A 24,888-nucleotide genomic window follows, 5' to 3' on the forward strand; every position below is an offset into this window, starting at 1 on the left:
AAAGTCCTTGAAAAGCACAAAAAACTGTCTTCAGAACAGGGATGTCAAATCTTGTTTAATCGGTTAACCAGTTATAAACATTGCGGCACAGACAGGCAGAGGGTTGCTCACGCCAGGCTCACTGCACTGGTAGGCTGGTGAGTGGTGGTGGGATTGCTCAGGCTACACCAGGCCCACCAAGCCACAGTGGTCAGGTAGTGGCTTCTGCCAGGCTGCAGTGCCCCCAGTACGCAACGCTGCATGATGGGCCCTGCCTGGTCCGAGTAGCCCCTCACTCATGTCAGGCAGAGGGCCGGTCCAGCCCACCGGGCCTACCAGTTAACATCACCGGATAAAAGGGTGATGCTTACCAGTTAACTGCTTATATCCCTACTTCAGAAGTAAATGGGACAAGCTCTGTAAGACAAGTAGACCTGATGTATTCACCCTATACATGTATGTTTGTAAGCCATATTCTAACAGCAGCTTTATGTTAAGGTAAGAAGAAGCTGTATAAACTAGGACCATAGATTTTCATCTCTCCATGGCAGGAAGGGCCACATGTCTAGCTGATGCCTGCAGAACACTATGTATGTTTACAGGACTATCTGAACAATGTTGAATAAAATAGTAATGGTTTTGGTGGTAACAACTATCACCAAGTTGTCACCCTGTCAGGGTAATTGGAGAAATGAAGAGAAAAGGGAGCTGCATGTGAAAGAATGTTGAATGCAGTGTCTCCTCTGATGCACACTTCCATCTAACAGGTTGAATATTGTTTTGTCTTGCTAATTTGTTCTGGCAGGTAAGGTCTGAGGTAGGAATGTACAGAAGAATTCCATTGGGTCACTTCTTTACATCCCCAGTAAAAGCCCCTCCAATGCACTGCCACACTTGCATTAGACTTTACAACGGATAACACAACTGCATCTCTACTTAGAGGAAAACTTGTGGGTGCTATTGGGAACGAGTGTTTCCCCAATGAGAGACTTGCTAGGCAGGGGACTGGACTCGATGGCCTCTCTAGGTCCCTTCTGGTTCTATGATTCGAATGCCTGCTAATGCTCTCAATTTCTCTCGCTTTTAACCAAAGTTTAAAGAATATGCTTTAAGGTGCATTATCTCACCAAAGGGAAGCCATCAAAATGTTAGCACATGCTGTGAAGCCTTGTAATCTACTGTTTCGGATTTGTACGTAATACACGGACCCTATAAATATAGGGACCCTATAAATACCTTCCTCCACCCTTTTCTCTATATTTCTTCCCTACACAACAAGTATCCCAGCCCTCCCCATTCTCCCTCCAGCATCAAGGCCATAACCTTCAGTAGCACTTCCAGACAGCATGACAAGCCACTGCTGGTGATAAAATCATTGATTATAAATTGATTTTTGCCTTTTATATGCATCACTATCTGTTCACATACATGATAACCCTCTCCTCCTCTATGCACATCACGTTGGAATCATAAGCTTTAATTCTCTTCTTTCCTGTAGTAGCTGGCATATTCTTATATAATACAGATCTCTGGTAAAACTTTCCATTAGTCGGAGTGAGGAGTTGAACTCACTTACCTTGTCTCTGGATTGTAGCCCAATATGTAGAAAAATGAATCCATTCGGGCTTTAAACTCTCTAGCAGCAAATATGTCAGAGAAATGGGAGATATTACACTTTCCTCTGAAAGGAAGAGAACAAATGGTATTAGAAGCCCATACTGGACAACATTCATTTTGATAAGCACCACTCCACTTTGGAAATCAATCAAGGGACATATTGTGCACTTGCAGGTGTCCAAACATCATAATACCCCCAGGCCCAACCCTACTATCAATGAGTTTCAGGCAAATTCTCCCACTAACGTCAATGGGAAACTTTCATTAATTTTATTCAGCCAGGAGCCTCTCCAGGGAAGTCACAAATGAACAGGATATACCTTTAAACTAGGGCTGTCAATTTATCTGCATTAACACCTGCAATTAACACAGGACAGGATTAACGTATAAAAAAATGAATGCATTATTCATGAGCGTTAATGCTGCGCTGCCCCTTTGAAGCACCAGAATGGCACTTCAAAGGGGCAGCAATGCGGAGCCAGGTATCAGGTGGGCACTCCAGCTGATCACTGGCTCCCCGTTGTGCTGCCCCTTTGAGGCAGGGGCTGCACTTCAAAGAGACAGCAATGTGGAACAGGGGATCAGCTGGAGTGCTCAACAGATCCCCAGCTCTGTGTTGAGCTGCCCCTTTGAAGTGTCGCTCTGGCGCGTCGAAGGGGCAGCGCTGCACTGCGCCTGGGGTCAGCTGAGGACTCCAGCTGATCCCAGGCTTCCGCAGTGCTGCCCCTTTGAAATGCCACCACGGTGTTTCAAAGAGGCAGCGCATGTGATTAATCACGATTAATTTTTTTTTGAATCGCACGATTAATCACGATTAATTTTTCAATCGCTTGACCCCCTACTTTAAACACAATCTGCCCCCAAACTGCAATGTTTAAAAGGTTGAGCATCTCCCAAGTGCCCCGTTTTTAAATTTTTTTTTCCTTTTTAATAACTAACTCTTTAAAACTGATGTACAAAATCTACCATTCAATTAACTAGGGGAAGTGATTTTTTCTAAATGGGTGAGTAAAATGACAGTGTCTTAATCACCACCCTCATGAGACTGTTGAGTATACTTGCTGTTTCACCCAATACATTTTCATGACAACCTCGTATGGATGCTTTGAAAATTTTCCTATCAAAAACAAATTAATGTGCTAAGTGTTTTTTAGAAAGGTTGCACTGTAAACAATATAAAACAATAGATGTTGCAACAGCACAATCAGTCTATCATCAGGAATAACATCTAGGAAAGGTTTTGTTTTATCTGCCCCCAGAGGCCTCTAGAACTATATAAGGATATAATCTAGAACTTGCCCAAATTACTGCTTTTCCCATTATGTCCTTAGAAAAGTTGAGAGATCACTTTATAACTTTTGACATGCAAAGCACTCATCTTTTTTTCCTTAAATATAGCCAGAAAGGGAATTAAGCAGCAAAATGTTTCACTTTTTGCTGTCTTGCGCATGGATTTGTTAAACTTAGTGTGCAGCAGCTGATGTATTCTGTAATACACTGCATAGCAATGTACAGCATTCAAGTAAATCAAACAGTTCAGAAGAGGGCATCAGAGAGAAATGGCTGATCAACTACAGAGACCGAGGTTTGCAGTTGTATTTTATCTGTTACTGGAGATTATCAAGACTAGTGAACCACCCATCCTTTCAGCAATGTAAATATCGTTAATATTAAAAGAATAGAAGCCTTCCATTTTGGAGTCACTGTCCATTCATTCCTCTAGCTGGACTATCACTAGTAACAATAATACTCAAAGCATTTAACTTCATCCAAGGATCTCAAAGCTCTTCACAAACAATAACTCACGTCCCATAAAAGCTCTTAGGTTGGCAAGGGCTATTTTATCTATAGAATTCTAGACCTTTTGGTCTGTTTTTGAAAGACTGCAGTGGAAAACTGATTGGGACACTAATTGGTTTCCTCCTGCAACTCTTTCACAGGCCAAGCTCTTCTGTAAGTTCCATCCACCAAAAGTGGTTAAAAATGGAAATATTTTCTGCATCAAGTTCTTTACCCACATAGACTACTGCTAAGAGAAAAATGACTAGGGGACCAGTCCTGCAACTTTACTCACATGAATATTCTCAGAAAAATCAACAGGACTACTCGTGTGGAGGAGTTTCATATTCAGACCCTAGGATTGCCTAGTTCTCAGCTTCTGCAGCTAGGGGCAAAGCCAAAAATTACTTGGTCAGCTGTCATCAGACTGTGATACAATGTTAAAATCCTCTGCTATTGAAATCAAACACGTAGCCTTGAAGTACTGATGATCCTTTTTGCTCAATTATCTTAATTTCTTGCAAAGAAAACTGAACAATTAAAATTGGTGGTATCTGTTTTCATCTTTCACAGAAAATTTTCATCAGATAATTTGAAAGCAAATCATTTTTTTCTAAGCTTTCCTTTGAATAATGCCCCAAATATTTCATCTGGTACAGTAAATAATAGATAAACTCAAGAATCTGCATTTATCCAGATACATAAAAGCATTACCATCTTTCCATCATGGCATTCTATGCAGGTAGTGCTAGATACTGCTACTGAAATGGTATCCTACAGGTCTAAGACAACTGTGTTGATTATACACTTACAAAATGTTTCATAAGCACTTTCAAATTAACATTTTGCACTGATCAGAGCGGTGGATTGAGAGCAGTATAGTTCCTCTCTGTTCCCAGCTTTCTGTGTAATCATGCACAGACATTTGCATGGAGGGCATGGGCATGGTAATGCTCTCATTTATTAAATTTAATTTCAAGTTAATCTTTCTTTAAAGATATGTCTAGTCTTCTCTATTTTGCCATTTAGGTTGTGACATCATTGGGGAAGTGACACTCCTTACATTTGTCATTCAGGAAGCTGTAAAAATGACGGGCACATAATAAATGCATCTAGCTAGAGAAGAATGAGTAGAAAGGATGCATTCAGTTCTTCACTATGCAAACAAATATGCGCCTGGATGTTAATATTAGAAATGCAACTAAAAGCTCTGCTTCATTTTTCAAATGGAATTGTTTTCAAATACAACTGATAGACATTCAGATAAAGATTGCCATAAATGGAATATGTAAGCCATAATGAAGATAAAACCATCAGAAAGAGTAGTCTAAAGGGTAACTGAATATTCTCATGGTGAATACTTTTTTAATCCTATATACAGTACATCAGTCTTGTCTCAAATTAATCTATGAACATTGCGTGTTTCAGGTTGCCTCCAATTTGTTCTGAATTTTATTTGAATTTATTTATTTTCAAATAAAGGGTGAAGCGAATGACAACACAGAAGAGTCTCAATACTCCCTGGGAAAATTCGACACATAAGTTTCCTTCTCAACATTTAAGATGACCATTAAATTTACAAGCCTGGTTTCAACAATCAAGCCAGCTTCTCACACTAGCTAGCTATTCTCTCCGAGCATGTCATTTTAACATGGGAAAGCTATCTTCCTTGAAACACAAAAACCATTCTGGAGTTTCAGGAAGATTACAGCATACCACTGGAATTTTCTGAGTTTATGTAAAATCCTGAAGTAGAAGGTTGTTTTCACCTCCCCTACCCACAACCACAAGTTGCAGCTAATTTGCCTTGAAGTAAGGGGGTTCAGAGAAGTGGCTTTGAACAAAGAAAATGCCTCCAGATGGTTTTACTGAAACACCATCTGAGCATTATTATCAGGGAGATAATTCAGTTCACATTTTGACAATACCCATGCACTCTTTGGCAAGCTGAAAACTCAATGGATGCCAATAAAAATAATGCTTTAGAAATGTTTTCAGGGAGAAATACTAAGTAATGGTGTCTTCCCTTCTGCGTGGTCAAAGGTTATCCACTTAGGTTAAAAACTAGCTGGGCAAAGACAGCAATAACCCCTGGGGAAGGGCAGATAACACAAGAACAATAGAGGGGTCCGTTACCACCTCTGTTTTAAAAGCTGGCTTTTAATAGAGCTCTCCACTGAGCTTCAATGATTTCTGCCTCAGAGCAAAAAAGTCTTTAATGCAATTTATCAGGGCTGCACTAACAGTCATTTTGCAAAGAAAGGTTATTGTTAATGGTAAAATGAAAGAGAAAGGGAGGGTACCATTTCTACAACTAGCAATAATCTAAATTTGCAATGATGGGAAACAATATCTTCCGAATGCCATAGATTAGCTGAGATTAAAATGAGATTTCAGAATCACAGCTTCTTTCAAATTAGAACAGATAACACAAGTTAATTATTGCATGTGGTGAGAAGCGCCTGAGCGGTATGTTAATGCTCCCCACACAGAAAAGGACAAAAGACAGCTCTCTTCATCTCTTCTATGATATTCAGTGTTATTTTTGCTTCCCTACCAAGCCTGGTGGGGGATGCTGCACCTAGCCTTCTGTCACTTACCTAAGGGCAGCAGCATGATAAGTGTCAACATAATCGGAAATGAAGAGCTCTCGATTCTTGATCACTGGATCTGTAATAACAAGCTCTCGTCCAGAGTCTGTGAAAAGAGAACGACACATCAGCTGCAGAGTCCCAAAGCATCCACCTTTGCAGTTTCACAGGCACTTGGAAGGCTGAAGCCCAAGTTTAATATCTTTTTGAACACACAGAGTCATCAAGATATTAAGATCACACCAACATTAACAATATAATTTAAAATAAGGTTCTCTCTGGCACTCACTATAGCAGTATTGAGCAACTCACCAATATTAATGGTCCTCATTTGGTACGAAAATACTATTAGCCTTTTACAAAGGGACTAGTGATGGCAGCATTCCCTATGTACTAAGGGTGTTAAGTACTGTGTAATTGACTAATCAAGTAGTCAATGCATTTTTTAATATTAAAATGCTTTGCTGCCTCTATCTAATAGAGGCAGCCAGAGTGATGTGTGTGTGGGGAGGAGGGGGAGTAACTAGTTGACTATCCTGTCAACTATCCAATAAGCATTTGTTTATCAGATAGTCGATTAGTCCTAAACATCCCTACTTTGTACCCCTTATGTATTCAGGAACCAAACAACTCTGAGCACAGGAGACGGTGCCTGTCTACAGAGTTCTACTGAGCAGGCAGCTTCTTTTGTAACCTCTTGTCCCTACCTGCTCCGCGTGTTGGTCTGTTCTATAGTTTTACATGATGGAGATTTGTAAAATTTTAACCAGCATTTTGATTAATATCTGTGCACTGATCAGTACAGCAGTGTCATTTTGGCTGTGAGGAACCTTTGTTTTCATGCTTTTAAACTGATATTTAAAACAAAAAAAGCAACCTTGAATATGGAGTCATTCAATGACACTTTCAGTAATCCCTACTTGGATCACAAAAATAATTTTATGTCCACAGACAATGCTACTTAATAGATGGCATAAAGTATGAAAACTGTGGGCTTTGGCTTGTGTCCATATTTTACGTTTTAGAAATGTAAACTGAACCCTTGAGCATGAATTATTGGATTTATGTACATTTTACTACACGTCAAGCCTCCCTTATCCAGCATCCTCGGGACGAGAGTGGTCCTGAACCACAGTTTGCGCCGGATGAGGGGAGGTCAAGGTTCCCTACCCAGGTGTAGGGCTCTGCTCCTGGCGGGGGCCGCACTCCCTGCCGCCTTCTCCAGCCTCCAACCCTGCTGTCCCTGTCCGGGGCTGCATTGACCACCATGTCAGCCCCCAACAAAGGCCGGCCCTGTTGCCTCCAGCCCTGGCTGAGGCTGCGCTCCACGCCACTAACCTGAGTCAGGACTGTGCTCCTGACTACCGACCTGGCTGCCTTCAGCCCTGGCTGAGGCTGTTTCACACCGTACCAGCCCCAGCCAGAACTACACTCCCCACCTCGCCAGCCTCAAGCGGGGCTGCACCCCTGGCCGCTGGCCCTGCTGCCTCCAGCCCTGGCTGGGGCCACACTCCTTGCAACTAGCCCTGGCCAGGGCTGTGCTTCCCACTGTGCCAGCCCCACTGGGGATGTGCTCCCTACCGCCAGCCCACCTTGGGCTGCACTTCTGAAACTAGGCAGCCGTGGCTCTCTGGTCCGGCAATATCTGTGGATATTGCCGGACCAGAGAGTTGTGGATTTGAGAGGTTCAATCTATACAGCACATGCAAAAATGACCCTCCTATCATCATTATTAAAGAAAAAATATTCATGGATTTATACCACTGTATGTCAAATCTCTTTAAATACTTATATTTAAGTGCAATGTTTCATTTTTCAAGCACTGGGATTGTGTGTGCTGGGTTTTTATTTGTTTGTTTGTTTGTTTGTTTGTTAGTTAGAGATCACAATTCACCTCCAAAGATTTTCAGTGGTTTTGAGGTGGCCTCCGGGAAATTTCCGGCTAAGAAGAGTGGCATCAAGTTTTATGGGTCTCTGAAAGCCAAGGCAAAAATGATCCTCCAAGATTTAATTCCTGTGTCTGCCACTATTAGATAGATAAACAGTTTATTATTTTGCAGCTGGGATCGGATGTCAGATGATGGAACACTCAATGCAGTGCCCTTTTCTGTTCACTTGCTCTGAAGCATCTGACACCTGTTGTCAGAAGACAGGAAATTCAGCTAAATGGACCATTGGTCTGAGCCTGTATGGCCAATCCTATTTAGTCCAAAAAGCAATGAGCAGAAGAGAGGGGAAGAATCAGTTAGCGATGCTTCCAATGAAACACTAACTGTAACAGTGCAAGATGACCGCCGAGTAGACTTTTAGCTTGGTCTCAGTCTTAATGCCTCTTCGATTCCAAACATTAAGTTGAAGCCTTCCAAAAGCGGTCATCTTGCCCACCCTCCTCTATGCTTGAGAGACCTGGACTGTATATAGTCGTAATGTGAAAAAGCTGAATCACTTCCACCTGAACTGTCTACGGAAACTGCTGAAGATAAGATGGCAGTATAAAGTTCCAGATACTGATGTTCTTCTACAGGCTAATATGACAAGCATTCACACCATGCTTTGCAAGGCACAACTCAGATGGGCTGGCCATGTTGTGCGCATGTCCGATGATTGATTGCCCAAGAAGATGCTCTATGGTGCATTACAACACAGCAAGCGATCTCTTGGAGGTCAAAAGAAGAGATTCAAACACACCCTTAAGGCCTCCCTTAAGAAGTGTAATAGATTCTGGAAATTGAGAGAGTATTGCTGATGATCGTTCCACCTGGTGCAGACGAATACATGATGGTACAATAGCCCACGAACAAAAGAGACTGCGTTATGCTGCAGAGAAACGTCTTCTTCGCAAGTCCAGGGCTGGTATCTTCTCGTCCTCCAGTCAGCAGTCTGATCTTTCATGTCCCCACTGTAACCGTCAATTTCGGGCTCGGATTGGACTAATCAGCCATCTCCCAACCCACCCCCAACTAAACTGATGACACTGGGTGGTCCTCATTGACCTCGATGGATGAACAACAACTGTAACAGTATGTGACAGCAAGTACTAATATACAGTAGGATGAGAATTCTTCCATAGTAAGAACTGAGATCTATAAAGTATGTCAGAGGCATCAAAGAGCAAAGGGGGTTACAAGATTTATCCTTAACACAATTTCATCTTGTACATGTTAATTTGTATTGCCCAAAGAGAACTCGAGGGATGCCTGTAACTTCACCCATTTGCTGTGTTCAAATACGACATTAATACATATACTACAGTAAATCATCATAACTGAGATGCATAACAGATCATAGCTATAGTAAGGGTCCATGTGCTACTAAAACAAACTGATCACAGGTATTAAGGACCTTATCTGCATTCTAATGTCTGGCTCACACTAACTTCATTATTTCACATCCCTAGTAAAAAACATCAATCTTGTTTTTCAGAGACCCCTCTTGACTCAGTGAAGTTCCATGTAAAAGCAAGTGAAGAGTGCCACTACAGAGCATGACTCACCATTCTCATTGTGTCGGTCCTGAACCAAATGCTGATAGACTGAATCTGGGACTTCAGACTGGCGATAATACCATTTGACATTCATGAGGAGATGGTCCCGTTTGCTCTGAAAGAGAAGGTCTAAGGCATTACTGAAAAGGAATTCAGATCATTGCTGCCACACACATTTTCAGAACTCAAGCACCATTGAACAAAATCTGGGGAAAGGAGAATTGAAAGCCAAAAACGTTCCCACAACATAACAAAACCCAAGGGCAGAAAGATACTTGTAGCCCAGGAGACTGTCAACGTTAATAAGACTAAAGAGAGAAGTGATGTATCATTTATATGTGATGCACTTGCTTGACCAACCAAAACCAACTCCACTCCCCAGGAGTCTGCAGCATCCTTGGCCTCTCACTGCGTTAAAGCAGTCTTCTTACCCATCGACTTCCAACAAACCAAAAGTAATGTTAGTCGGATACAGAGGAGTGGCAATCATCTCCTTCCTGGCAGCAAAAAGAATAAAAACCTAATGGGGCCATTTCTGAACAACAGACCTCCCACAGACTTTGCTGGTCATGTTGAGGACTCTGTTACATTTTTGTCTGGCACCAAAACATGAGACGTCACACTCCAAACCCAACATTTGCAGGCTCTGGATATTCAAGCTCTTTATATGGGGAAGAGTTTGAGGCTCACCAGTGAATCAAACCACTGACTTGATGTGTCTGTTTACAATTCCAGCCTCCCATTAACAGCTTTTCAACTGGAAGTTAAAATGCAAACCCCATCTTGCCAAGAAAATCATTTGTAGATGAAGAAAATTATTACATATAGAACCTTTGCTTCAGTGTGTATCTGAAAGGCTCAATAGCCAATTCTTGCTGCTACTTCAGAACACTTAAGAAAACAGAGGAAGGCCTAAAGGGAAATTAACATTCCTTCAGAATGAGGCAACTGCAAGCACAGAATGTTTATTTCTTTACACTGCAATTCTCCTACCAGTTCCAAACCCGCCCTTACAATATTTAAATTTGGATTAAAAAATATTTATAGATTAAGTCAGAAAGTTCTTACTGTCCCCTCTCGTCCCCTTTAGCCTGTTATAATATCATCTATTATTCTTTAATAAAAAACACACTGAACTTGCAAATTGAACACTGTTAAGCTGACCCTCTGGTTACAAAACAACATGCAGTACCAGCCAAGAGCCAGCTAGTGGCAGCATTGTGTCAAAAAAGACCTCCAAACAGTACCATGTGTTTGACTTAAAAACAGTTCAGTAAAACAAACTTCAATGAAAATGTGTCCACACTTCAGAGAAAACGCCAGACTTCCTCAAAGAATTAGAGATCCCCAACTTGTCTGATGCATCACATTCACTGGCTAACATCACTATCTTGGAAAGTACCTTAAGTCAGCCCAAGCTTTATGAAATGTCTCCGAAGGATAACTGTGGGTCTCAAGAAGGGATTTAAATGGTTAACAGATTAACCAGTAAGCCTAAACTGTGTAGCAGTTACATGGCTACATTTTTAAATGACTTTTTACATCCTTAACCTAAAGGGTTTGTTCTCTCCTCAATGCAAATTATCCTAAATGATAATAAAATGCATGCAAGCACTAGTGGAAAGAAAGGTTACTAGCCAGTACCTGCAGTTCTTTGAAAAAGTTGTGTCTGCATATTCCCAGGTGAAGAAATATGTCCTCTGGGCACTACAAACCTTAAGAAAGGCTAGAAAATGGTGCCTACTGGGCCTTCATCAAACACCCTCACCACTGGAAGCTCAGAGCGGAGGTGGGAAGAGGCCATAGGGTCTTCACCACCACAGTTCCTTTCATTAAATTCTGAAGTCCTTCAAAGAGTAGGACTCCAAGGATGAGAGAGAAGATGCAAGAGGAGCATGAAATCCAGAAGCAATGCTTTCAAAGACAACAACTACGACTTCAAGGTAGCCTTTCCATATTCCCATTTGTAGGGTCTAGCGAGCATTACAACTCCCAAGCAGGAGGCATGACGAGTTTTAAACAAACAAAATTGCACAGCTACTCTCCCAAACCAAACCTCCACTACAGATGCTCAGTCAAGAGAATAGTAATGAGCAAACATGAGAAAAGAGCTTCAGGTAGAAGGATCTCTACAATGATAGTGTTGTGAAAGCAAGCTCTATCTCTGAGCCCTGGCAGATTTTGACACCATGGAAATAGTGATACACAGATACCACAGAAAACACATGATGCCTCAAAGCACCATCTCATCTGGTTACGTATGAATTGACTGTGGCAGCAAAAACTTCCCCTGATTTCCCAAATACTTTAGGACAATCCAAACTCAGTCCTCTGACTATCTAGGTTAGAGAGCCTACTTTCCCACTGGTAAGAAGATTAGGGGTCTACTTTCAGTGAAATACTAGATGCTACTTTAGGTAAAAATTTTGGATGGAACAAAGAATAACTTTTGCCTCTGTGTAAGATCATGAATGTGCTTGTAAAAGGGAGAGAACATCTACCAAAGCCCACAACTAATTTTTATTGCAAACCTAATTGATTTGAATGCTCTGTCTTCTGCCTTGCTCACAAAAGCATTTTTAGAGGTGCCTCCAATAATTATGTCTCAGTCCCAATGTGGCGATCTCACATGAGGCAGGCTCTCTGATTGGCAGAGAGTAAACAGTCCTTTGAGGAATCCTGCAACAGTGAGATAGTTGAAGACTTTGAAGGTGCCATTTGTGGTAATGCAGCTAAGTGCTCTTTGACTGAGGATAAGACACGCTGAGACAAGATACCTTGGGATAAGCATGTACAGTAGTTCAAAACCAGTTAAATGAGGGCAGAAAATGGAGAGGGTCTAACTGCTGAGTGATTGGGCAACAAAATGGCAAATGAAATTTAATGTGGATAAGTGTAAAGTAATGCACATCGGGAAAAATAACCCCAACTATACGTACAGTATGATGGGGGCTAATTTGGCTATGACAAATCAGGCAAGAGATCTTGGAGTTATCGTGGACAGTTCTCTGAAAACTTCCACACAGAGTGCAGCGGCGGTCAAAAAGGCAAATAGAATGCTAGGAATTATTAGGAAAGGGATAGAAAATAAGACCCAGACTATCTTACTGCCCCTGTATAAAACTATGGTACGCCCACATCTTGAATACTGTGTACAAATGTGGTCTCCTCACCTCAAAAAAGATATTTTGGCCTTGGAAAGGGTTCAAAAAAGGGCAACTAAAATGATTAGGGGTTTGGAACGGGTCCCAGATGAAGAGAGGTTAAAGCGACTGGGACTTTTCAGTTTAGAAAAGAGGAGACTGAGGGGGGATATGATAGAGGTCTATAAAATCATGAGTGGTGTGGAGAGGGCTGATAAAGAAAAGTTATTTATTAGTTCCCATAATAGAAGAACTAGAGGACACCAAATGAAATTAATGGGTAGCAGGTTTAAAACTAATAAAAGAAAGTTCTTCACAAAGAATGTAGTCAACCTGTGGAACTCCTTGCCAGAGGAGGCTGTGAAGGCTAGGACTATAATAGAGTTTAAAGAGAAGCTGGATAAATTCATGGAGGTTAGGTCCATAAAAGGCTATTAGCCAGGGGATAAAATGGTGTCCTTGGCCTCTGTCTGTCAGAGGCTGGAGAGGGATGGCAGGAGACAAATCGCTTGATCATTGTCTTCGGTCCACCCTCTCTGGGGCATCTGGTGCTGGTCACTGTCGGTAGACAGGATACTGGGCTAGATGGACCTTTGGTCTGACCCAGTACGGCCATTCTTATGCTGGCCACTGGAAAATCTGCCTCCATCTGGGGAGAAACACTTCAGCACATAAGTGTTTCTTGGACTGCATCAAAACAATCTATACTCTTGCAGAACATGCTAGATCATTAACTGTGTCCCACACGCCGAGCTAGGAGGTGAAAACACTGCAGATGGAGAGGCAGAATGGGTTACAACTCATTCTCTGGTGATGGTACTCTTGAACGCTAGGAGTTCCAAGTATTACGCTCACCCTGCTGAAGCTGTAATAGCAAGGATGTGAGGCACCTCCTGTCTGATCACCAAAGTAATGGAAACCAGTGGAATTTGTCATTAGATTTCTATACATCCTTCCTCTGAACAAAAAACGAGGACACAGTACTTCTGCTCCCTTCGGAGAGAGATCTATGGTAGGATATCCTCGCCTCCAGGACAAGATGATCCCAACTGCTTTACAGGCTGTTCTGCTCATGCTGCTCTTGTGGTTTGTAACTTAACTTGCTTAAGGACCTCCTTTCTTTGTCTCTGTCTAGACTACAATGATCTATTGGAAAAAGGTATGCAAAATGTGTTCTGCAATTTGCGTACCTTTTTCCAATAGTTTTGTTGGAAGAGGCTTTTCTGAAATTTGGCCCGTCTACATCAAGCCAAATTTCAGAAAATCCTCCTCTTTCAGAAGAGCCCTTCTTCCTCGTGGAAGGAGAAAGGCAGGGCTTCCAAAAGAGTGCATCTGCTCTTCCACAAAAAGGCAGAAGAGTTCCCTGGATGCAGCAGTTTTTCCAGGATACTTCCGGCAGGATAATGGGTATCCTGGAAACACCCTAGAGTCTAGACACAACCTTTGCCAGCAAGGTGGAAGAGCCGTAGGGCGAGTTCAGTGAGTCAGACAAGTGTCAGAGGACGAATGAATATCAGAGAACCTCTCTCACCCCATTTGCTAAGAGAGTACTGCTGTTGTCTCATCCATCAGCATTTGCACTGCATGGTTTCTGAATCAAGATAAAGCCGATGTGTAAGTCTGTCATAGGGCTCATTGGTCTAGAATGATAGGGAATTTGGCTTCTTATGGATTCCAACCACCACATTCTTATTTATGCATGTATACCCAGCCTAGAATGAAACATCTAGGATGGCCTCTGATGGAGGAACCCGTCATACACGGTCCTTTAGTCTCCAAAAAATACAATAATCAAAGGTGCATTCATGTCTATGTTCTGAGCACAATTTACTGCCAATCCATGAGACCCCAAAAATTGACTCCTCCAAAAATTGAGATTTCAAGTCTATGAGACTAGAAGAGCTGGAGAGAAGTTTGCAATACAGCACGTGAGAACCAAGACCTCTGTTCTACTGATACTTTTCTGGTAGCCACAACAACTCTGACACGTTTGCCAATGCAAGGAACCAACCAAACTCAGAGTCCTCTTACCCTTATGCTTATGGGACAGAAAAAGCAGAACTAAGTACTCATGAATGCTTAGTACCAATAAGATGCTAGATCTGAGGTGGAGGCTTCCCATGCGCAGACATACTGTGGCTATCTGAAAAAAGAGGCACCATCTAAGTTTGTGGCACATAGACAGGACTTCACAAACCGCGGCGAAATCTACTCGCCAGCCCCGCACTGCGCATGCACCAGACCTGCATTGTGCTGGTGAACGGGGTGACCGGCTGAAATCTACTTGCCATGAGCAAGTAGATTCACTGATTTGTTGAGCCCTGCACATAGGCATCACCAGACTGACAAGAGTAGGGTTCAATTCCAACACTTCCATTTTGGAGGTATCAATGAGCTTTCCTCCTATCTGGTTACAAAGGTAGGTGGTGGTTCAGGCACAGGTGACTTCTCCCGATCCGCTAACTTCCCAGACAGGAACAGGACCTCAAACAAAGGACGGATTTGGGGACCTTCTGGCTCATCAGCCTCCATCAAGAGAAGTCTTGGAGTAAAGCGTACCGGTACTTTTGTGTCCAAATTGTAGAAGGATCAGCAAGGTGAACCACCAATTTTTTCCAAGGCAGCCATATGTGAATCAAGGGAGATGGAGGGGCACAAAATATGAAGTTTTCTTTATCATCTATCAGATGGGATGTGATGTGCAAAAATAAAAACCAAAGATGGTCCAAGAACGGGAACTGCCACCATCTACAATGACTATTTTAGAAAGTACCTTCTCTATTGAGTTTGAGCTGTAACAGGAAACCAACAGGAGAGTTTTGGACAAAAAGCCTTCCACCACACACAAGTTTTTCAAGCACACAGTAAAGCTCACGATAAGGGAAAAAATAAAGCAGTTGGGTTTATGGGCCTCATATATCCTCCGCTCGGACCATCGCATGTCCTGAGGGATACTGGTATAATCCCGAAGGGCACTGCTTTCCTGGAAAACTGAAGCTTAGCAGCACTGTGAAGAGAGGCATCCCACAAGCAGGGATATGGAAAGGACTTTTATATGCAGTTTATTTAAGCACCACTACTCTTTCTCAAGTTAAAGATAGGCTTGTGGCTAAAGCAGAGAACTGGTAGATTTGGGCCCATCCTTGGATGCAGAATAGGGCACAAATCACTTGCAGGTTACAACTAGTGTAAAAATGGTGCTCTCTCTGTAATGTGAAGTCTTTAACTCATGAGTTGAGAATGTCAATAACTCAGAAGTTACAGGTCTATTACAGGAGTGGAAGGGCAAGGTTCTGTGGCCTGTAATGTGCAGCAGGGCAGACTAGATGATGATGGCCCCTTTTGGCCTGAAAGTCTATAAGAAGGTGCTATTAGGCAGACAACGTACAATATAAATACACCTTATTTAAAGGCATGTTACTCTTTGTCAGTTATTTTAGTAGGAACACAGTTATTTTTGAGCAAATGCATGGTTTCATGTAAAGCCTTATTCCTGCTGCTCAGAGACTGTCCCACTCCTTGAGTTCTTCTCGCATAATTTTCTAATTTGAAAATGACTAATAGCAGAACTAGATTACTAGAGATTGGAGAAGACGGAAATACCCTTTTAGACTGTGATTAATTTTGGCAATTTTTTTAGTCCTGGAAAGCCAGAAGTCTTAAATATTTGGCTTCATACAGAGTCTGTCTGTAGCAACCTTAACATAGTAACCCAAGCTAGCAGATACAGTATCCCAGTTCTGTTTAAACTGGAAAATACCTGCCTATATCTACTCATGTCCTTTACATGCCACTAGTGTCCCTTATTAGATTTTATTTTTTCCATATAATCCTTGCCTCCAAATTTAATAAAACAAATGTATGTCTGTATTGCATCCCCTTGCAAGTTTCACACAACTCATCAGTTTCAACAAAAAGTGGCACAGAGAGCCAGGTCAGCACAAATTACAAACAGGAGGTAGCATTCTCCAATCTCTTTGATGCAGCATTTGAAAGAGACTTTGGAAAAGGTGAATTGACTCACTGGGCTTCATTTAAAGAAAAAAATTGCCCCCAAAATTGAAAACCTTGATTGTTGCTTTTAATTGTTCTTGTTGTTGGCTTCACTATATTAATAAAAAGGGGAGTTATTTCACAGTATGGGGGCAACAACAGCAGGAGGAAGAACAAGATTTTAGATTTATCTTTTACACAGAATTTACATGGCAGTGACCTGATCTCAGAATATATTTGCCATGCTGCCTTAGCCATATACCCATGAAATACTTGAAAAGGAATATAACAAAAGACCCCACCTAGTACAAAATTAGAGACCACTATACTTCCAAGTTAACTAATCAGTGCAGAGCCTGTATTTCAGACAGCATAGCATGTGAGGAAACATTTTCTTAAAATAAATGAATTGCTTCAGCCCCAAAAATGCATGTTTAAGGTGTGGGGCGTCTGATTAATGCACAATAACATTAATCAGTCTGATTCCAATGCACTTCACCTTTTTACTGATGGAGTAAATGCAGACTTGAAAATCAAAATCATGCATGTATGTATTTAAGGGAGATGGAGTGATTGTAAACAAACAATGACCCTTTATTTTGAGGAAGAAATGATGCCCACCAACAGAGAACCCATCATGAGCACAGGTTATCCTAAGTTTATCCCCTTGAAGTTATTAATTGTTTGACCTTTGTTTTCAAAACTATCGTATGTTCAAAGAACGCTGATGAACAGAATGTAATTGAACAAAAAGTCATCCTATACTGAACCCTGACATTAGATTTCAGGAACAATACTGACTGGTTTAGGTAGTTTTAGTTATAGCCTTGAAGAGACATATTAGAAAGGGTGGCGGAAATGGGGGGCTTTCATACCATAGAAAAAATATTTATTCTCTGTCTGTACCCTTTCTATGCAGCTCAGAAGCAGTAATAATATACCCTTTAGAACTTCACAACTGGAATGGGCAAGAATTAAATATTAGATTGTATAACCAGAGTTTTGTGGATAATCACATATTTGCAGACATTTTTTGGGGTATGGTAACAATTCACCAACTCCCTATGCTTTGCACCCCTAAAGAGAAAGTTACTGCCATAAAGCAGGTAATTATAAAAGAAAACAGGGCAGAAATTCTGTCAGCTGAATAACTACTCAGCCAGACATGAACTGATTGTACAGATGCCATGTTTCAAAATGGATGGGCAACATTTACTCCAAAATGCTGACTTGTTTCTTTCAGTCTTTTGCATCATGCAGTGCACCTATATGGCAGGACAATGGCTACAAGTAAAACACAGTAACAACAAATCATGATGTTTACAATAAAGTGCAAATAATTGGTTGTATATAAGCCCGCAGACAGATGATGCAATTAAAAATACACAGTTGTACTATATTTGCTGCATTCATTTGCTCCACCAATATCACAAAGTATTTTTTTCAAATCAGTGCTATTCTTTAAGGTTTCTTGTTACAGTGATTGCTGCTTTTTGTCCAGTTAATTTAGAAGCATAATCTTGGAAATCTTTGTGAATATCTACTCGCCAGTGGGCAATTTTTTTTTCAAACTCATCTTCTGATCTCACTGAAAATATAAAATGTCTGAATTTTGTTCCTCACAATTATATCCTTCTTTGCGACAAAATTCCTAGACATTTTGTACTGCATGCCAAGTTTCCAAGTCAGTTACAGAATAGATTGTACCATGATGTATCAAGATGCCCAGTTTGTGACACTTTTTTAAGGAAGTGTGCGCGCACAGCAGAACAAACGTCCTCTTTTTAACTGAGTGTTACAAAGATTTTCTAAAGACACTCATATGCAAGCTACAGACAGGCAGATATTTATGAAATTCTGAACGAGCATGCATTCTAAGAACAACTGTTTTTAAATTTAATTGTATTGAATTGAGAAGTTTCTCTTTGCTGTTCAGCTTCTCTCTGCCACTAAACAAAACTATGTCAATTACTGCTGGAATATTTCAGAGTAAAAGAGCATGTTGGTTTTCCTCACCACAGATACCCCAAATAAAGACTACATCTAGTTTTAAATAAAACATGGCTGTTTGAACCACAAATGTTTAATCCATTCCCACGTGAAATAAATTATCGCTTTACTCTGCAGTATGGGCTACAATTCCAAAACGTCTATAACGTGGCTAATTGGGCTCAATTAAATTCATTTGCCAAATCAAAAATAGTCAGCTTCTTTTTTAAAATACACCTTTTTTTAAACCTAGCTATTGCACATTAATATTCAAATCTCTTGCAAAGCTTTCACAGGGTCAGAATATCTTCCCAGGGTTATGATTAACAAATTGTGCAAATGGTCACAGATGTCCCACAGATTCTCTCCAAGTGGTTTAAGCAGTTTCTCTCATTACTTGCCCTATTTAGTTACTATGTTAAATCACAAGTAGCTTTGGAAGCAATATACAGTACACTAGAGATAGCAGATGGACACCCTGGATTCAGTGAGTAGTAGCTATTTCAAAGTGGCAAACAAGAAGGTGGAAAACAAGGGAAAATCTCCCCTGCCTCTAAAATTCCTATTCAGAACTGAAATCCTTTACACAAAAAGATCAGCTGATAAGCTCTAGGGAAGAGATGTTAACACATTAACTTAAATGTTTAAAAATAACCTCCTCCTAACGCCTTCTATGCTGCAATGCACAGATGCTCTGCACCACAAAACCAGTTTAAATGGCCATTATCTTTTATTGTTGTGGTTTATTTGCATTTATTAACAATATTTTGGACAACGTTTTTCTCTGAAAAGGAATCTTTTTTTTTCCCCAAGAAACAGTTCCAATTATGCTTAACACGGAACGGACCTGCCTTTAATCAAAGGGCAGGAGGTTTTGCTCATTTTACTGATTTTTTTTCCCCCTATAGGTAGAATTACTACCAATGTTGTGTCTCCTGCTATAGAAAGAACTCTCAGTTTTTACTTATTTTCAAATGAAAACCTGGAATACTTGCATTAACCCTCTGGGAAAAAAAGAATCAAAATCAAAAGGTTTTGTGGTAGGCATGTATTTCCTCCTGGTTATGCTGAAAGTGTTGGTTCTAAGCTTTCTCAAGGTCACAACCCCACTTCCAGGAGAGCACTTTCTGTAGTCTTCCTTTCTTGACTAAATTATGAAAATGTCAAACAGCTGCTTATAAACCAACAACCCAGCTTGACAACATAAAGGTCATCTTTAGAACTGAAAGATGTGCATTTTTCGAGAATACTCAGCATATTTATTTAGAAATTAATATTGCTCACCACCAATTTTATATGAACATGAATGCTGATCCAAATTATTGCTAGTAAACATAGTAATACTGACAAAATAGAGTATTCAGATTGAGCAAAAAACAGGCATTAACTATATTAGTGAGAGTGTTAAATATGGCACTAAGCTATTTATTCTTCCCTACACCTCAAGGAGGCTGCCTTTTAGCTTCAGTCCTCTTAACCTGAACCAATACAAAGACTGCAACCTTTAAACCTGTTAGTGTTATCTAATGACTGTTCCATCTACAAGAGCTTTTCTAATAGAAACATGCCTTGATGGCTTATCTCAGCGCACAAGCCAGGCCACAAAGAACCATCGGCTTGATTGAGCGCAGTAATGGAAGGCAGGAAATGAGAAGGCTTGGTTAAGCCGCAGATAATCGATCAGCGTATTCAGTGAAGTGTGAGCTGAGCTGGGAATAAGCTGCTTGGGGTATCAAATATTGCTGTTTCCAGAGTAAAGTCTCATTTCTGTGATCTATGTAGGAGAAATAATAATTTATTGACAAAACAATATAGGATTTTTTCACAATGTCTCCCTCTTGACATTTTGTGATTGTTTAAAGTAAAAAAAAATCCCTACTTCTTCTCCTCACAACTTTAATAGATGAAACTGCTTCTGGAATTCATGAAGCCACTTCAGTGTGGTGCGAATTAATTCAGAGTCTTGTTTGTCATTAATTCTCAGAAATCCATGAAATATTTTATTTGCCTCTTTCTTCCCCACGAAATCCAAACATTTATACTTCTTTATACACATTTTTGGGACCATACTATTCCTAACGACTATGTAAACATGGTTACATAGTTAAAACACTGTTTTTCTATCTACACACACAGGACATGGAAATTCCCTGGGACATGGCTAGGATGCTCACAATTTGGACTACAGTGAACAACATCATGCCCCAAATCTTTGGTCTGTAATTCCCTTATGTGGATCCAGCAAGCACAAACTTGCTCTAGTAGAAGGTCTCTAGTAGTACTTTTTCAAGATGACCTGGGACCTTCAAGTTCTTGTCCATATAGGAGAAAGACTGCACAGCACTTCACTGCATGCAGTAATTCATGCCCCCATAGTCCAAACTGTAGGGCAAAGTGTGTAAAGGTTCCACATCTTAATTTCTGTAAGATTTAAGCAACTGCTGTTCACATGCACACATCATATACAAAGTATGTTAATTCATGCCGAAGTGGTTCCAGTTTAAATAACCATAAAAGCTGTACAAATCCCATTTCCACCTACACATATGCGTGCACTCATACAACTGTTTCTTTGCCATAAGCCCACACACGTGAACACATGATGATTTTTCTTTATTTTGGGGGTTACAAGGAGAATCAAAATCAGGCTTAAAAAAGAACTGCAATCACACACACCCCTACCTCTTGCAGACATCGAACTGGAACCCTAGCTTTTTTAGTTCCTAAGGTGTTTTCCTGTACTAGGGATGTCGACAGCTACCTGGTTGACCGATTGCTTATCTGTTAGCAGTCCCTGTTAACTGCAACAACTCTCCCTCCTCCCCAGTGCTCTGCATTTAAAATTCAGACAGCAGTCTGGCTCAGTCCCAGCCTACCCATCAGAGTTTTAAATGAAGAGCACAGAGGGGAGCCGCCTGCCTTCCCATTCTGCTGCTTTTCATACAGTAGATACACCCCTGATACTGAGCATAGGCCCACCGCAGACAGAGGCTGCTCTCCATGGGATGCCAGAGCAACCTCTGTCCGCAGGCTGCTTGGGCCCCCTAAGGAGAGAGGCTGCTGCCGAGCGTGGGGTGGCAGGCCGCTCCCCTGAATGTTCTTCATTCAAAACTTAGACCGACGGACTAGGACAGAGACAGCCTGTCAGCCTAAGTTTTAAATGCAGAGCATGAGGAGGAGGGTGACCGTTAACCAATAAGCAATAGCTTATCAGTTAAACCATTATCTGGCTAACCACTGACATCCCTACTAAGATCATCATAACGAAGATTCTTCCCAGAGAAAATCTGTAAGGCAAATATATGTTCCCCTGCAGTGTACAATCCAAAAATGACAGCAGTATGTATTAGTTGCTATACTGACTCAAAAAACCCTGACTAAGTCTTGCCTCCTGGTCTTGAAGAAATGCTAAGAAGAAAAACAAAAATAATGAGCAATAAAATTGTCTGTTAAAGCATCATTAATTCTAACTACATACAATGTTAATAGAGGCAAAGATTTTAAAAAAATAAACTAATTTTTGTCAGTGTTCTTTTAAGGTACAAAGCCATCAAAGCATCGAGCACAAAGGGTACTGTCATATCAAAACAAAGCATCAGTGTGTTACAATAAATGTTTTGTTTAGGTTACTGTTCCAGGTATTTGCAGAACTGCATATTCTGCCATATGGGAAACACCTGCATGAAAACAAGTGCTGACTAGGGCTGATAAAGCAATTGCAGGAGAGGGACAGTAGAGCCAGCATTGCTTTCAATATACTCGTAATCCATTTATGGATATTTTGAATTCAGAGTTCCATTATACAAATGTCAACTTCAAAACTGTACATAATTTGATTAAATCTTTCACCCAAAAAATCATTTGAAATTCATATCCAATTTAGTTTTTCATTATTAGAAACCTGGTTTATTATTAGAGTCTTTGCTAGATTTAAACACAGGCATAGTTACCTATATAGCTTAATTGTCGTTTTGCAACAGACAAATGTTTAACCTAGAAGGAAACAAAATTAAAATGTCACCTAGATTTAGACTCCAGCCTTCAATCCTAACACCAATCCCATTAGTTACAAAGGAGGAAAAGCCCTTGGAAAACTTTTTTTTTTAAATTACCTTTACACTATGACCAGAAGCTAAGTACTGTGTAGGTGCTTTGTCAAACCAACTGTAGGCACATATTAATCCTGGCTTAATGCAGGACTACATTACCTCTAATGTCTACACAGAAAAAAAATGCACAGGTGGCCATTTCAAGCCCCAGTTGTCTGACAGGCCTCGTGTTGTGGGGCTGTTTCATTGCTGTTGAGATGTTCCCATCCCTGCAGGATTCAGAGCTCTTAGGCTTCAATCCAAACCTTGTAGTCTACATAGCAATGCAGGTGCCTCGTAGCTTAAGCCAAGCAAGCCTGACCCTGTTGGCACAGGCCAGACACAGGTTTTTCTTTGCTGTGTAGACAGTCACTGCAATCAGAAGGATGTAGGAGAGCAAAAGCCCTTTGCAGAGATTTGCTTCTCTCCCCAAAACAATAACCCAGGTGTTGTGCAAGGGCTTCCCATACGAAAGCAATATATGCAACATAATGCTAAAGACACCTTAATGCACATTTTCTAAGAGAAAAGGATAGACATGACTTCTAGTATAGCAGTTTACTAAACCAAAATCTAACAACTTGCCTGTTTAAGTACAAGAAAATCTAAGTGAATGGATGACATTCTCTAAACTCCAGTGCAATTTTATAGTATAACACAAAGAACTTTATTCTTGGGCAAGGAAAAGAAATTTTACTAAAAAATTAAACTGGCTTCCCTAATATAAAACTACAAAACTGTTTCAGAAGGGTCATGGGTCATTGCTTACTATCTCATTTAATCCCATTGTGGTATCTTTCTGCTCTGCTTCCCTTTTATATTCTTTGAATTCCATTCTGTGGTGCATGGTTGTCAGATGAGCCACTCAGAAATGTGCACTAACCACACTATTTCAGCATATAGTTATGCAGGAACCATCTTGTTCAATTATAGCTGTCAGTGCTAGAAAAAACATAGCCACCATATCTACTGTTTAGTGGGAGAATCAAAACCTTAAGCATGGAGCGACTTAACCTAGAGGACATTCATTTGTAGGAGAAAACAAGCAGTATCCTATAACATTATCTACTCTATTGCTACACAGCTTTTTACCTCATACCCAGTTAACATAAGGTAGGTTTGCAGTTCATTCCCAGGATGTGCCTGAGCTCATGTAGACATACCCAAGCTAGTTCAGGTACTGGTAACAGTGACTGGGGCAGTGCATGCTTCAGTGCAGGCATCCAAGCCACCTAATTAACCAGGATCTTAGACAGTCATGTACAGCCTGCTTGGAAGCCATGCTGCCATGGCTTTATTCAGAGCCATCCCTACCCGTATGCAAAACACACAGTCACACAGGGCACTCTGAAATTTGGAACACCAAATTGCCTCAAGTTTCATGGGGCCCTATCCAACTGCATGCTACCTATAGGCTCTGGCAGCTCCTAGGCCCAGTACCAGGGCTGTGGCAGGCCCTGGCTGCCCCCCAGGGGCTCTGGCAGCCTCCATCCCCCTCAGAGCTCAGCGCCCAGCCCCATTCACCAAGCAGCACTTGTAGGCTGAAGGACTCACGGAGAAGCTGCGCAGCAGGCAGCTGGAGAGAAGCATAGCTTTCCCCTTAAACGCACCACTTCTCAGGGGAGCCCTAAGCCTTGGGAGCTAGATCCAGGCAAGCCGGGGGCGTAGGGGCACCAGCGGTAGGGATGACTCTGGCTTTACTGCTACCAGTACCAAAAGTAGCAAAATTAAAAGTAGCTCCAGCAATATACAGGCTTCTCCAGTGTTTAAGCCACCTGTCCTAGAGAGTTTTTTTTTTTTTTAAAGATACACATGAATTCATACTTGATAGAAGTACATACACACATTTGTATGTATCTGTATTTATCTATAGATACACGTAACACATAAGAGGCACCATATAAATAGGTCTATTTAGTCCAATATGCTGTTTCTGACTCTGGTCAGAACTACATGTTTCACAGAAAGGTACTGCAAATCTTGTAATAACCAGCCCAAAAATGAAGTTTCTTTCATATCCTTTTCAGCTATTGGTTGATTTATTTAAGAATTTTTTTTTAATGAATCATATATTTACTTAATCTTACCTTATTGTAGCTAGGCATGTTCTCATTAGCTATATAAATATCTAATTCTTTTGCAAACCCCATTAAGTCTTGGCCTGAATGATATCTAATGGCAATGAGTTTTACTCGTTCTATGTTAAACTAAAAATTTTTTTAGGA

At 40.9% G+C, this 24,888-nt stretch overlaps 1 protein-coding gene across 6 annotated transcripts in view; it reads right to left on the bottom strand.

The window, feature by feature from the left end:
- The window catches only part of RERE (arginine-glutamic acid dipeptide repeats), a 473,712-nt gene that overhangs the window by 209,045 nt on the left and 239,779 nt on the right, over nucleotides 1-24,888 (bottom strand). For 5 of the 6 annotated variants that reach the window (XM_075906794.2, XM_075906795.2, XM_075906799.2 and 2 more), the window contains 3 exons: nucleotides 9,460-9,565; nucleotides 5,976-6,072; nucleotides 1,556-1,660 (listed from right to left, as the gene is read on the bottom strand). In XM_075906794.2, coding sequence (XP_075762909.2) covers nucleotides 1,556-1,660; nucleotides 5,976-6,072; nucleotides 9,460-9,565 — 308 coding nt within the window. Of the gene's footprint in view, nucleotides 1-1,555; nucleotides 1,661-3,670; nucleotides 3,740-5,975; nucleotides 6,073-9,459; nucleotides 9,566-24,888 lie in introns of those variants that run through there. The other variant, XM_089773131.1, reaches the window with a different exon arrangement.

This window comes from Pelodiscus sinensis, chromosome 24 (genome assembly GCF_052426305.1).
Source record: "Pelodiscus sinensis isolate ZL-2025 chromosome 24, ASM5242630v1, whole genome shotgun sequence".
NCBI lineage: Eukaryota > Metazoa > Chordata > Testudines > Trionychidae > Pelodiscus > Pelodiscus sinensis.